This window comes from Meyerozyma guilliermondii, genomic scaffold (genome assembly GCF_000149425.1).
Source record: "Meyerozyma guilliermondii ATCC 6260 scaffold_2 genomic scaffold, whole genome shotgun sequence".
Classification (NCBI taxonomy): domain Eukaryota; kingdom Fungi; phylum Ascomycota; class Pichiomycetes; order Serinales; family Debaryomycetaceae; genus Meyerozyma; species Meyerozyma guilliermondii.
Genome location: NW_001809799.1, coordinates 1,497,090 through 1,509,861, shown reverse-complemented (window position 1 = coordinate 1,509,861; position 12,772 = coordinate 1,497,090). Strand labels below are relative to the sequence as shown.

The 12,772-nt window shown below is 43.1% G+C and overlaps 5 protein-coding genes across 5 annotated transcripts; 2 read left to right on the top strand and 3 right to left on the bottom strand. All coding sequences in view use genetic code 12, as the record gives it.

Moving 5' to 3' along the window:
• Positions 1-1,521: 1,521 nt before the first annotated feature.
• On the bottom strand, positions 1,522-3,027 carry PGUG_02048 (uncharacterized protein; the record flags this gene model as incomplete). Its single annotated transcript, XM_001486327.1, has 1 exon — positions 1,522-3,027. The coding sequence occupies one exon, from the start codon at positions 3,025-3,027 to the stop codon at positions 1,522-1,524; it is 1,506 nt and encodes a 501-aa protein (XP_001486377.1).
• A 340-nt stretch (positions 3,028-3,367) lies between these two features.
• On the bottom strand, positions 3,368-4,174 carry PGUG_02047 (uncharacterized protein; the record flags this gene model as incomplete). Its single annotated transcript, XM_001486326.1, has 1 exon — positions 3,368-4,174. The coding sequence occupies one exon, from the start codon at positions 4,172-4,174 to the stop codon at positions 3,368-3,370; it is 807 nt and encodes a 268-aa protein (XP_001486376.2).
• A 399-nt stretch (positions 4,175-4,573) lies between these two features.
• On the bottom strand, positions 4,574-8,611 carry VPS8 (CORVET complex membrane-binding subunit; the record flags this gene model as incomplete). The annotated part of the gene is made up of 1 exon (XM_001486325.1): positions 4,574-8,611. One exon carries the CDS (start codon positions 8,609-8,611, stop codon positions 4,574-4,576), a length of 4,038 nt encoding a protein of 1,345 aa, XP_001486375.2.
• Positions 8,612-8,901: 290 nt separating this feature from the next.
• Positions 8,902-10,173, top strand: SWD1 (COMPASS subunit protein; the record flags this gene model as incomplete). Its single annotated transcript, XM_001486324.1, has 1 exon — positions 8,902-10,173. One exon carries the CDS (start codon positions 8,902-8,904, stop codon positions 10,171-10,173), a length of 1,272 nt encoding a protein of 423 aa, XP_001486374.2.
• Positions 10,174-10,825: 652 nt separating this feature from the next.
• On the top strand, positions 10,826-12,751 carry FKH2 (forkhead family transcription factor; the record flags this gene model as incomplete). Its single annotated transcript, XM_001486323.1, has 1 exon — positions 10,826-12,751. The coding sequence occupies one exon, from the start codon at positions 10,826-10,828 to the stop codon at positions 12,749-12,751; it is 1,926 nt and encodes a 641-aa protein (XP_001486373.2).
• Between the last annotated feature and the right edge of the window lie 21 nt (positions 12,752-12,772).

The window sequence follows — 12,772 nt, the reverse complement described above, 5'->3', positions numbered from 1 at the left end:
TCGTAACCAACGTTTAATTCCAATTCATATATATTTCTTTTTCCATCGTTTAGCTTTGTATGGGTTCGGCCGGATACCAGCCGACTCGGTAATTTTCAGTAGTCCGACGTAAATCCTGGGCCGATTTACCCGATAATTCGCACCGATTCGCTGATTAAGGTATCGCTTGTGCCGAATACCCATTACACGACCATCTGCGAGCCCTGCTCATACCCCTGCCATATCTTGGATATTACGTCATGAAGCCGTGCTAACCGTTGACCAGCGTTCTAAAGAAATGCTGGTCCAAAATTTGTCTTCGTAGAAAATTTACCCCAAGCTACGTTCCGATGCCATATCAGGGGAATTTTGCCGATAGGGTGACTTTTTAGGTACGAACCCGCCAGCAATTTTAAAGATAACGCCATGCAAGAAATTTGTCTTCCGATCACGTGACTGTGTTCTTTTTCATGCACGGACGGAGCGCCATGCAGGTGGCCGAATCTGTCACCGGTTATCGCCAACCAAGACCCGGTTGTTCTTGACGACGTGTTCCACTATGATCCGATGTGACCTCTACTCTTCTATTCTACCTTTTTCCACTATATTAAAAGTCTACAATGCAATATCAATGATGCTTAGACATGCATTGATTTGACCCAAATTTTTCAATATCCCCGCTCGCTGAAGCGACGCTCTCCGCGCGCTAAAAGTGGGGCACATCTGTGCCAAGTAACGTGAGTTCTCGTGGCACAACCATAAAACAGAAACTACAATAAGTGTCAATGAAGGTTTTTGCACGCACAAAAATTTTTTCGCAATCTCCGAGCCGGCCCCGATGAAGGTGCGTCGACGCCACCTCGATAACAGAAAAATAGAAAAATTAGGCGAGCTTTTCGTTGTGGATCTTTCGAGCAAAATGTGGGACCAAAGCGAGTTTTGTTTTGCGTTTGATTTTATGTAGCGTTAAAATATTTATTAATTACTTGGGGCAACTTTCAACAAAAGCTTTTACCTTTCGTAAGCGAACTTCTCATAACCACACCTCTGGTTATCAGGAAAACGTTGGTGCGAAACCCTGTATCTTGTCTGTGAGGCTGAAATTGCCGGCTGGCTAATATAACGTGCACGAGCCACACTCACCCCAAATTGAGTAATTCTGATTTTTTGCAACTACTGGCAAAATTGGTCGTTAAACGTTAAATTTCTATCATTACCCTAGTTGCGTTCTTGAGTTGTTTCCTCGCTTTGATTCTCCACTTTTAAGGGTCTGGCTGTTTTAAGTAACAAAGTAGAGTACACTTCCAATAAACCTGTAGGCTGCTAATCCCGGCAACAATCCACAAGATAATCGTTAAGAAAAATCTGCTGAATTACTCTCCAACAGACCCATCAGCATTTCTGGTTTACTGGTTGGAGGTCAAAGAATACTGACTCCTCCAACCTCGAGCACAATAGCAATTAAAATAGCATTGGTAATCATCCACACCAAAACCGTCAATGGTTCTAATAAATGCATAGTAAGAATCGTCCTTACCTTTCTTAATCTGTTGCCTCTGGAGGAGGAACTGTTCTCAAAGACTCCAAGGTTTGCATATAGGATTCATTGAGCTCTTCTTCAACTCCTGGTACCACCATGACAATATCGTCTTTATTGGCTCCAGTGGATCTTGCGGTTCCTAAATTTTTGGCTTCGGGTGCACCTTTTGTACCCCAAGAAACATCGTCAATGTTACTGAACGCATAGATGTTCAACACTTTGACATATGTGGGAGATAATAACAAATATTGGCCGAAAGACGTCACCATGAAACTTGGTGCTCCATAAAGAAGTGAAGCAATAAAGTAAAGTGCATAAGTCGATCCAGTAGACACAATCAAGTCTCTGAATTTGGAATTTGTGAACAACATCATTGGTTTGAAATCGTCCTTATGAGCCTTGAGTACTGATGTAACTGTATGGACTGCCAAGAAGACAGCTGCGAAAAGCATATACAACATCATGATTGCAAACAACACCGCAATTACCGAGTAAAACTTCTTTGTGCCTCGAGGGGTATTTCCGAACGCTAACACGAACGTACACACAACAGATCCAACGTATAACCACAAGAAAATCACCGATAAATACTTGCCAATGCCAAAGTTCATTTCCTTCGCACCGAGATTGGCAGTCAAAATCCTGAAAACCAAGAAGAATGATGCTAACGAAAACCACGAAACCAACAAGGTCACCAATTGGTAGTAAAATTCAAGTTGGAGGAAAAGTTTCCGCAACAAAGAGTGATTAGATCTCCAGATTTTAGTCCAGTGTACCACCGCATAACCGGCAGCGAAAAGAGAACCGTTCAACCATCTTCTTCTTTGTAACACAAATTCATCAATTCTTTCAGGAACATCTGTTTCTGCTTTGGCTTCTTCGACATACCGCAAAATATAATTGTGGTTTCGTTTAGCCACAAGCTCGAAACACAAAATTCTGTCTTCAGCCAAGTACATATTGGATGTGAATATTCCTGCCTCTTGATAGTTCTTTTCCTTCAATAACTTTTCATCATCATCATCTTCAATTTGAGAATCCTGATGCAAGAACTCTCCCTTAAAATACTTTTCAAGTGGCCCTTTTCCATCGACATTGAGCAATGCTTCCCATCTATATGCTGAAAAGGCACCAGGAAGCACCGAAATAAACCCAAAGACCGATTCCATGGGTTTGTCAAGAATGTTGGAAATCTTGTACTCAAAGTTTTGAGCTGCCACCAATGGATTTTGCAATAATCGTCTGCCCTTACCCAAAGCAGCTTTCATTTCTCCACAAGCACCAGCCACATTGGGGTCACGGAAAGCCCTCCATAAATAGTAAAACGCATCCTTCGCTGGGCGGGTACCACAATCAAGTAACATTATAACCTTGGGGTTTAAAATTGGTGCAAATGATTGGAAACACCATCTATGAGAGTTGATTTTCTTAGCATTTTTTTCCTTAAGACAAAAGAGCAATTGAACGGGAGTCGAATTGGAAGTCAAGTAAACCCTATCAGTGACCATGTCAATACCAACAGGGGTAGTGTATTCATAGATGTGAGATTTGACAGCTTTTTCATTAATTTTTGACTTTGCATAGCCGTCTTGGTACACTCCGAGAGCAGCTAAGAACTTTTGAGAACGAGGATTCAACTCTTTTCTTCCGTCGTTCACTATGCAAATAACCACCTTTTTCCACGAGTCGTCACCCCAACAAGGGTCTGATCTCTTTGTGAGGTTGGTGATGTTCTCGAAATATACCTTCTAAGGGTACGAGCAAGTAGAATCTCGTTTTCGTTGTACATGGTAACACATACCATGATCTCGGTTTCACGCTTTGGGGTATTAAAGTGCCTGTCTCAAGTTATAGTTGAAAGGCGCCGAAAGTTGAGAAGGTCCACAGGTAGCTGCGGTGTAATCTCATGAAGGACATCTCATCGACCTTCCTCACTGATGCTTCTTGCCATGAGTATCCAACAAAGCTTTGGGGGACTGGGGCATCTATGACGTAGTTTCCATTGACGAGCTTGGCCCGCTTTATGGTTTTGGTGTAATTGAGCCGAGGAGTGAAGTCGTCTTCGTCAAACTCGCCAGCGTCCATGCTCTTCTTGCGGGTACCACTTCGCTTAGTTGTGGTTCCTCTTCTTACAAATTCCTCGCCAGTGTCGGAGAAAAGTGACTCGTCGTCTCCAAACGGATCCATATCGTCGTCGTCGTCAGCATCTTGAAGCGGATTGATTCCATAATCATCTCCAGTATATGCCAATACCAGAGAGTAAGGACGCATATATTGCTGGGGACCTTCCAATTCATAGGTTTCCACCCTCTCCATATCGTATGGTCCGTGCTTGCGAGGACTGTAGGCGTGGGCAGGAAACTCAGGAACAGATTCCCTGAAGGCTACTGTCTTTGATCTCTTGGGAAGTGCCTCAACCTTTTCCATCCAGTCGTGGTCGTCGTCTACCACAGTCGAGTATGCCGAACTAGACTGATACCCGTGGCCGTGGTTGTATTCATACATGGGGATCGGCGGTATTTGTGGATTAAAGAATGGGTTGTTTGACGAAGGGTGTCTTGAATTTACGCCAGAGCCGTTTCTCGAACCGGTGGCCGACGCCCTCGGGGTCTCATTTTCAAAGAGATCGTCGTCCGACAAGTCCAACTTACTCATGGTAATAGGTTGACGTCGATACTGAACTTAGGTGAAAGCGATATTAAATAGGTGGAAGTATTGCCTCAACGTTTCAATTGCGAAGCAGTGTTCCAAATTTAGATGTTTTGTATCGACGAATCGGGAAATCTGAGAAAAAGTCTTCCGCGCCGCAGCGAACTGGCTTTTGGCGATGCAGGGGAAAACAAAAATAGAAGAGACACTGCGGATTGAACAGTGATGATGATGCTAAACGTACAAATTTTGAATATTTGCAAAGTTTATATGTAAATGCTGCGCCCTGAAATAGGTTATTCTTCGCATGTGGATAGTGCTGTTCCTGCATAACCACCTCGCTTGGTCCTAACTAGGTTCTGGCTGCGAAATAATCGTGAATTAGTGGTGAAATACTCCAGGGTTTCATGGCTTGCATATCACACACGGCTCGTTTCTATGCCACCCAAGCTTTTCTAAACAGCGTAGATGGTAGCTATGCTGACAATTGAATAGCACAATTGTAAAGCCATAAAAAGACGAATTGACTTCTTGTCCTCCCCATAATTTCTCATATTCTCGTACTCGATTGGCATCGTAATTACCTTGTTCAACCCCACCACATAGCACTTTTCCGCAAGAAGTACAATTTCGTGAGTTTATTGACCATCCCATAAGGTTGTTCAGACGAATGATCAATATCAGCTTTTTTATATCCTGATTCACAATTCGAAGCACAATCTCAGACATGGTTCCCTCATAAGAATAAGAGATGAAAACGTCCCCAAGTATACTGCGAAACTGAGACATCACAGTACTTTCGGTGCCTATCATTCGATGCAAGACCTTCATTATCAACGAGTCGTCACTTCTCGTAACGGATCCATCACTTACTTCCTTAAAGCAGTAGAGTATGCATTCACGAAGCACTCGAGACGCTGTATCAGATTCATCTGCCATGTCCTTGCTGAGTGAAATAAAGCGCTCAATAACCAGAAGCCAAAGATCCTCTTTCTCACCACAGATAGCAGCCAATAGTTGAAGTTTTTCTTTGCGGTCTTCGGTGCTCTCCGTAGTCGATTTATGATGCCGAAGCGACTCAATATCGGTTTCGAAAGCCGAAAGAAGCTCGTCGACTGCGCTATTGTAGTCCTCTTTATTCTGAAGCAACACAACTAGTGCCATCACCTGATTGCGCTGTTTAAGTATACCTTTCACCTTTGAAACCTCGCCCTTCTTTAATAACAATTTTCCATTTTGTTTCACCCAAACGAGAACATGGTCTGGGTCTCTGTCGCATAATAGAGTGGTATATCTTGTCATCATTTTTCCAATGTCAGGAATATCTTGTGTTTCCCAATTGTTAGCAAAGAGTTCTCGAAGATACGAGTATGCTAAACCATCACCCATTTTCATACATTCGTCGTGTAGAGACGGCTCAAACTTGGAATTCAACCTCACAAACTCAACATTATCAATTTCAATAAACTGTGAAAAATGCTTTCTGATCACTTCTTTTAGATCCATTCTCGCAGACGTGGTTGTGCAATTCAAATAAGCGGTTTCCAAGTTAGCTGCAAGAGAACCCTGGCCCATATCTTCTTGCGAATGGTCCCAGCTCTCACACCAAGCATTTAGGGCGTGAGCGTACTCGCCTTTGACTCTGTAAAGCCCAATTAACACATTATGAAATTTTGCACTTTTGAGCTTACTCAAGAGTATAGCCTCGTTCGGTGGCTCATAGTGTGGTAACAAGCTCTGTAGTGCTAATTCACAGTCGTATGACAGCGAGTCATTAGAAAAGCTACACAAATCATCAACAACTTTTTCCAATACAGACTCAGAAAGGCGAATGAACTGAGAGTACTTGGCATAGTTTCTGGCAACAAATATCGCCAAGTTTGTCCAGTCTAGTTTAGAGAAGGTGGACGACGAACTATGATACACATCCAAGAGACAGTCAACGATGTACTGGCGTGTAAGATGAGTTGTGCTATCCTCATTCAAGTAGGAGCTTTCAAAAAATTCGTTGATACATGATAGCATTTGGAAGGAATCAAATGTGAGAAAAGTATGGAGATAGGGAAAGACAGTATCATCGTCAACTGGCATTTCAGGAAGCTGGTTGATGCTGAATAGAAACCTTGCAATATTATCCTGTGCACCACTAACCACCGCATAGTCAATGGGTCGATCTGTGGGGTATTGGCGGCCGGTGAAAATGAACGACATGTACGCAAAAGCCTTGTCCAAGTGTTCAGTCTCTCCATTTATGATTTCGTTGATGAACTCAATAAGTGGATAAACATAATTTTGCAAGACATAACTCCAAATGTAGATAGTGCAGTCGCGGAGCCCATGCTGGTTACACAAGCGAAGAGTTAAGTCAATGTCCAAAGATTGAATGTTGAGAGAGCAAATAACCTCAGTCAAAGTATCTCCTTTGTTCATAGATACTGCGTACTCGACCAAACGTTTCAAGATTAACGGTGGAAGATACAGTATCATTCCATTCAAGCAATAGGGAATTATCGTCTCAAAGAATAATGCATCATCGTTGAATGAGGTGTAAAAAGTATCGAGAATTGAAGAGTAATCGTCTTCACCCTCGCTTTGATATTGCAATTGCGCTATCGTTTGTATGCAAAGAACCAATATGGTTAGAGCCAAATCTTGTTCACTTTCATCTTTTGTTTCTGAGAGTGAATTTAAATGGCCCCTTTCGAAAATGAGTCCCACTTCCTTGAGTATTCGAACCATGTATGGCCGAACCAAAGACTTGCGAGCTTTCTGATCAGAAGGTAAACCAGCCACGGAGATTTCACTGGGATCACTAGTCAGAAAGTACTTTAAAGCTACAGACAATGCCGAGCGGTAAGCATGTTTGGAGAGAAGTCCCACAAGAGTGTCTGCCCAACTTGGTAGAGAGCCAAAGAAAATACCCAGGCTTGAATGTGCCATTATAGTCCGCTTCACCATGACTATGGAGGAATCTATAGTCGATGCTGTAAATTCTTGGTCACGAGAAGAATGAACAAGTTCAAGAGGTTGTACATCAAAAGGTGGTGGCAGTCCACAGAACTCCGTCACCTTTCCTCGAACCGTATCATAGTGACACACAGAAAACTTTGAAGGAGCAAATAACATGAAAACATCAGATGAGAGCCATCTCACCGCAGAAATATCATCAGAATATTTCCATCGACACACTCGTTCAAATTGAAGAGATGGGATTAGTTTGTCCTTATCTTTGACGTTTGCAAGTGCCAGTGCCATTTCTTTCAAATTAGTGGTGTCTAGTTGAAGAATGGTGAGGGTTCGGTTGTATGTGTAAATTAACTTGGCACCTTCCCATGAACCATTGGCTACTTTACGACCAGGCACCCAATTCAACGAGGACAGCCTTACAGAAGACTCTCGAACGGGAGTCGGTGATGTGATTCCAGAATTTGAATCGGTGCCATTTTCATGGTTACCATTTGAATTACTACCATTCACCGCTCTTACTACCTCGGTGGCTCGACCAACGGTGTAATGAGTCTTGACTTTTAGGTCTGAGCTATTGTTTAAAGACAAGATGGATACAATAGCCAACATTGATGATGTTATGACGGCAAACACGGCGAGGTCATCGGTTATCAGGTATTCAGAGCCAAGTGGAAGTTGTTCGCAGCCGTAAATGACGAATTTTCCACTCTCAGATATGATATTTGCATCGTTTCGCCCAAAGAGCTTTATAGATGTCACACCTCGTTTCATAAGTCTTTTGAATAGATGGTGATAAAACACGAGACCAGATACGTCAGAAGCCACCAACTGGGTGTTCAGGGTGGATACAAACAGAATCGAGGTGATCGGTAAACTCAAGTGTCCCAGCCTGTTCATGGTGAACCTATCTTCAAGGGAGACTGGGTTTATTATGTGGATTAGTTCAATTGGATGCAGTGGGTCTATTTCGCTGGCAGCAATGGGAATTTCCCATATTCTTATGCTTCCATTTTGATAGCCAGCAGCTACTGACAGCGAAGATGAAGAAAACGCCAAGCAGGTGATAGGAGAAACGTCGGGCACATTTGAGTTCGTCGTGGAAGAGTTAGTAGCCAAGTCAGTTACAAATGATATTTCCTGGTGGTAATTGAAACCCACAACAATTCCAGATGAAGTTCCAACTGCGATAAAGGTGCTGGTGGCTGCTAGTACAGTTGCAGAGCCATAATTCGACTTGAATTCATCTGAATGTAGAGCTTCCGAGACCTTGGACTGTTTCCATACAACTTCATACGGAACCTCCTCACCAGACGTTAATATGGCATTCAGTAGCTGACTTCTTGAACTTTCCTTGTCGAGGACTTTAGATATACTGAGCCAAGTTTGAGCCCGATCGTCAAAATGTTTCTTTATGATGCTCCCCTGCTGCAGATCTACCGATATTCGAGACACGGGGGTTTCCAGACGACTCAACATGGGCTTAGACAATCGATGTGGAGCACCAATTGAATGTAGTAAGTTGGATTACTCTATGTGTAGTTTGAAGCAGCTTGTAAGTTAGACTGCTTGTAGTTATAAGGAGCCTGGTGAGATATAAACAGTCTGGGGGGTAAGAATTGTACTAAAAGCTGGAAAGATTGATATCAATTGTCATCAGCATCAAGTGCTGCTGGGTCCACTTGAAGTCAAGTGAGGTCTCGATTTGAGTGGTAGTGCATACAAGTCCTCGCTCCGATAAACATTATTTCTTGCAGAGTAAAGAGCGTATGAACTTATCGCTTCTGGACCCCTTTGCTGTGGCGAAAGAGTACCCCGAATCACTCACACAATCCTTGGCATATGGGCATTCTGTAGTGATTCAATTTAGTCACAAAGGTGACTATTTGGCTCTGGGGCTTGCCGATGGCTCGATCGTGATTTACGACTTGGTATGCAACGGAGGTATAATAACACATTTATATCGCAATGGCCATCTACGACCGATCACCTCACTCAGCTGGTCTCGCTGTGGTCGCTACTTGTTGTCAACGTCACAAGATTGGACAATCAAGCTCTGGGACTTATCAATGGTGAATCAAGGTGACGACATTGATCCAGTTATAAGAACTGTTACGTTCGATGGACCCGTGTGGAGTGCAGTACTTCATCCCAAAAACCCGTTTTTGTTCGTGGCTTCGTTGTTTGAAGACAGTGCTGCTGTTGTGGACATGACTGATGATATCAAGATCTCCCGTTTATCTGCTCATCCTAAGGGACAAGAAGACTCAAAAGACAAACATTTGACCCTCACTTCGGTATTTACACCAGACGAAGAAGGGTCTTATATCTTTGCAGGAACGTCAAAGGGCTGGATCAACATTTTTGACTTGTCCACCCTAAACAAAGTGCACTCCGTAAAGGTTGCAAATGCTAATATCAAAAACGTCGTTATATCACCAAACGGCCGCAAGCTCGCTGTCAATGCTTCAGACAGAATCATACGCCAAATAAACCTTTCCGATTTCATCAATACGGCACCAGAAGAATGGGAGTTCGAGGTTGAACACAAGTACCAGGATGTAGTCAATCGGCTCCAATGGAATACTGTGGCATTCAACCACAACGGCGACTTCTTATGTGCTTCTACATTCGGTCAACTGTCCCAAGACTTGTACGTTTGGGAGACTTCTCTCGGATCGCTCATTAAGATCTTGGAGGGGAGTTCGGAAGAGTTGGTGGATCTCAAGTGGAATTACCCTCGCTGTATAATTGGTTCCACGGGACTTGATAGCGGTACTATCTACTTGTGGCTGGTGCCATTCCCACAGAAATGGAGTGCTTTAGCACCGGATTTCGTGGAGATAGAAGAGAACATCGAGTACGAAGAAAAAGAAGATGAGTTCGATATCATCGACGACGATCTACTCAACAAGAAAAGGCTTCAGGAAGAAGATCTACAAGTCGACGTCTTGCTGAAGGAATTGGTGGATGCCCGTGGGTTCACGATACAGGAGGCATTTGTTATCCCCGTCGATTACAGACGCAAATATGGAGCATGAAATTGCGTTAAGGATATCTTGGTCATCAAACAAGAGTGGGCCGAATTGTATATATTCCAACTATAGGGCTCCTTTAGGCTTCTATAAGGCTTTTTTTAGCTTCTATAAGGATTCCATGCATTCTCCGCATTTTCATCCGAGTGATACGAGCACCTTAATAATATAAAAAATTAATGCTTGCACAAAGCACAGTCACCTCTACAACTACAATTATTCATTATGAGCTGGTTTAACACTTCTTTCACCCCTAGAGCCTTTCCTATCCTCTATTCTAAATGCGTAGCTCGGTGTTATCCTGCACATAGTCGTCAAAAAATTTCGAGCAATGAAACCAAAACATAAATACGTAAACAGACGTTCTTAAATATCGATCTGGTTAACAGATTAGGGAAGAAGTGTGGAGGACTTTAAAAGGTATTCCTACTGATAAAGTGTCTTTTTGGACATCAAATTTGCTTCTCAGGTAACATACTCGAGTAGTAGTTTTCCCGTCAATTTTCGCTACTCTTCTAGCAGCCAAAAAGTGGCTTTAAGCAACAATTATAGCTCTGACACACTGTAATTAGTTGCCTTTTCGGACAAGAGGACCCCTTGCTAGTTTTTGGATCTAAAAAAAACAGCTGATCAATTATTGGCGCCATCTTCATCCGTCATGTCAGAAGCATCTTCTCCTGAAAAAAGAGGTTCCAACGATGACAGACCGCAATTCGACGATCCAGCAGATTTGATCAATGCCGTGATATCGACTCTTCAAACTCCTGAAGAAAAAACCTACGTTTCGCAGAACTATTCCAATGTCAAAAACACCGCCACGGAAGTACAAGCATACGCAAAGATTGCAGGATGTGATTGGACATTCTATGTTAAATCTTTAGCCGTTAGCATAGGAAGAAATACTGAGGGTGCATCGACCAACCAGTCGACAATTGATATCGATTTAGGTCCAGCAAAAGTGGTGTCACGAAACCATGCGAACATCACCTATAATTTGGAACTGAGGTGCTGGGAACTAAAGGTATTAGGACGCAATGGTGCTCGTATAGACGGTACCAAGATCCCTGTTGGAGAATCACACGCCACTCCCTTGCATTCTGGTGCCATTATCGATGTTGGTGGCACACAAATGATGTTCATCTTACCTGATTCACCTCCAACAATAAGCGAGAAAATGTTAAGCATTTGTTTGGCCAAATATAAGGCTAATTTAGCAAAAGTTGCAAAGCCAAACCAATCTGGTTACCCCCAGCAACATACCATTCCAGTGGTCAATCATAGAGCTCCAAGCTTTCAAATGTTCGACAAGGCCCATTTGACTCAATCTCCCTCAGCACTCTCTGCCACCTCGCTTCAAAGCAACCTCGACCAGGACCTTTCTAAAGAAGAGGCCAAAGATATGAAACCCCCATATTCTTATGCCACGATGATCACCCAGGCGATATTGTCCAATCCTGATGGAGTCATGTCATTGGCAGAGATATACAACTGGATTGCCTCTCACTACGCGTACTATAAATACTCAAAAACTGGTTGGCAAAACTCAATCAGACACAACCTCTCGTTGAATAAAGCTTTTGAGAAGGTCCCCAGACGTCCTAATGAACCAGGAAAAGGAATGAAATGGCAAATTAGTGAATCCTACAAAGAGGAGTTCATGAACAAAGTGCAAAGTGGCTCACTTCTGAAATCGAGGCGTGGATCCTCTGTTCTGAGACAGTTACAATTGCATCTTGCAACCCATCAACAATTACCTGAATCAAACAGGTATCACCTGAAGGATAACACTTTTAGACATCAAAAGTCAATGTCAATGGACACCGATCTTGCCCGCAAACAGATGCTTCCTAAATTGGGGCAACCAATGCAGTATTCAATGAGTGGTAATAATTACATGCCACAACAAGCAAACTACACAAACAACAACGCGGTTCCTTACCAACCTGACCAGTCACAACAGATGTTCTATGGTGCGACAAATCAAAGTTTTCCTTCCCAGCAAAACTTCGGTGTGAAGTCTGAATTATCGTCACCGATCAGGCAGTTAGGGGAGTTTGGTAACACTCCAAGAGCAGGAAATAATAACGTGTTTAATCTTCCTCCTCCGTTACCTTCCACCACTGGAGCGGTATCTTCCGCCCCACAAGCCCATCATTCGCGGCTGAACTCCTATAATCATGGAATTCAAGATCAGTCTTACCCAAACTCCAGCAATGAGTCCAATCAAAATTCAAATCATATGTCAGCTTCACTCACTCAAAATACTTCAGATCTCGGTTTGAGCTTCACAAGTCCAAAGAAGATTACTCCTCTTGAGGCGTTCACTCCAGAAAGAGGAACAAAACCAAACTCTCACCGGCTTGGAGTCCCCAATGGTACTAACACGAACCAATCTTCCCCGGCGTTCTGGAACTTCGTTCAATTCAGTACCCCCAATGGTCCCTCGCCGATGAGGAAAAACAGCGATGAAACAAGTCAAGCGTCGCCAACTCTTGGTAGAAGAAAAGGGCCGAACGAAGACAAGGATGATTCGCCATTAAAGGACGGCAATGACGAGCCCAAAACCAAAGAGATCAGCATCTAAGGAGCTAATTGAGTACATAGA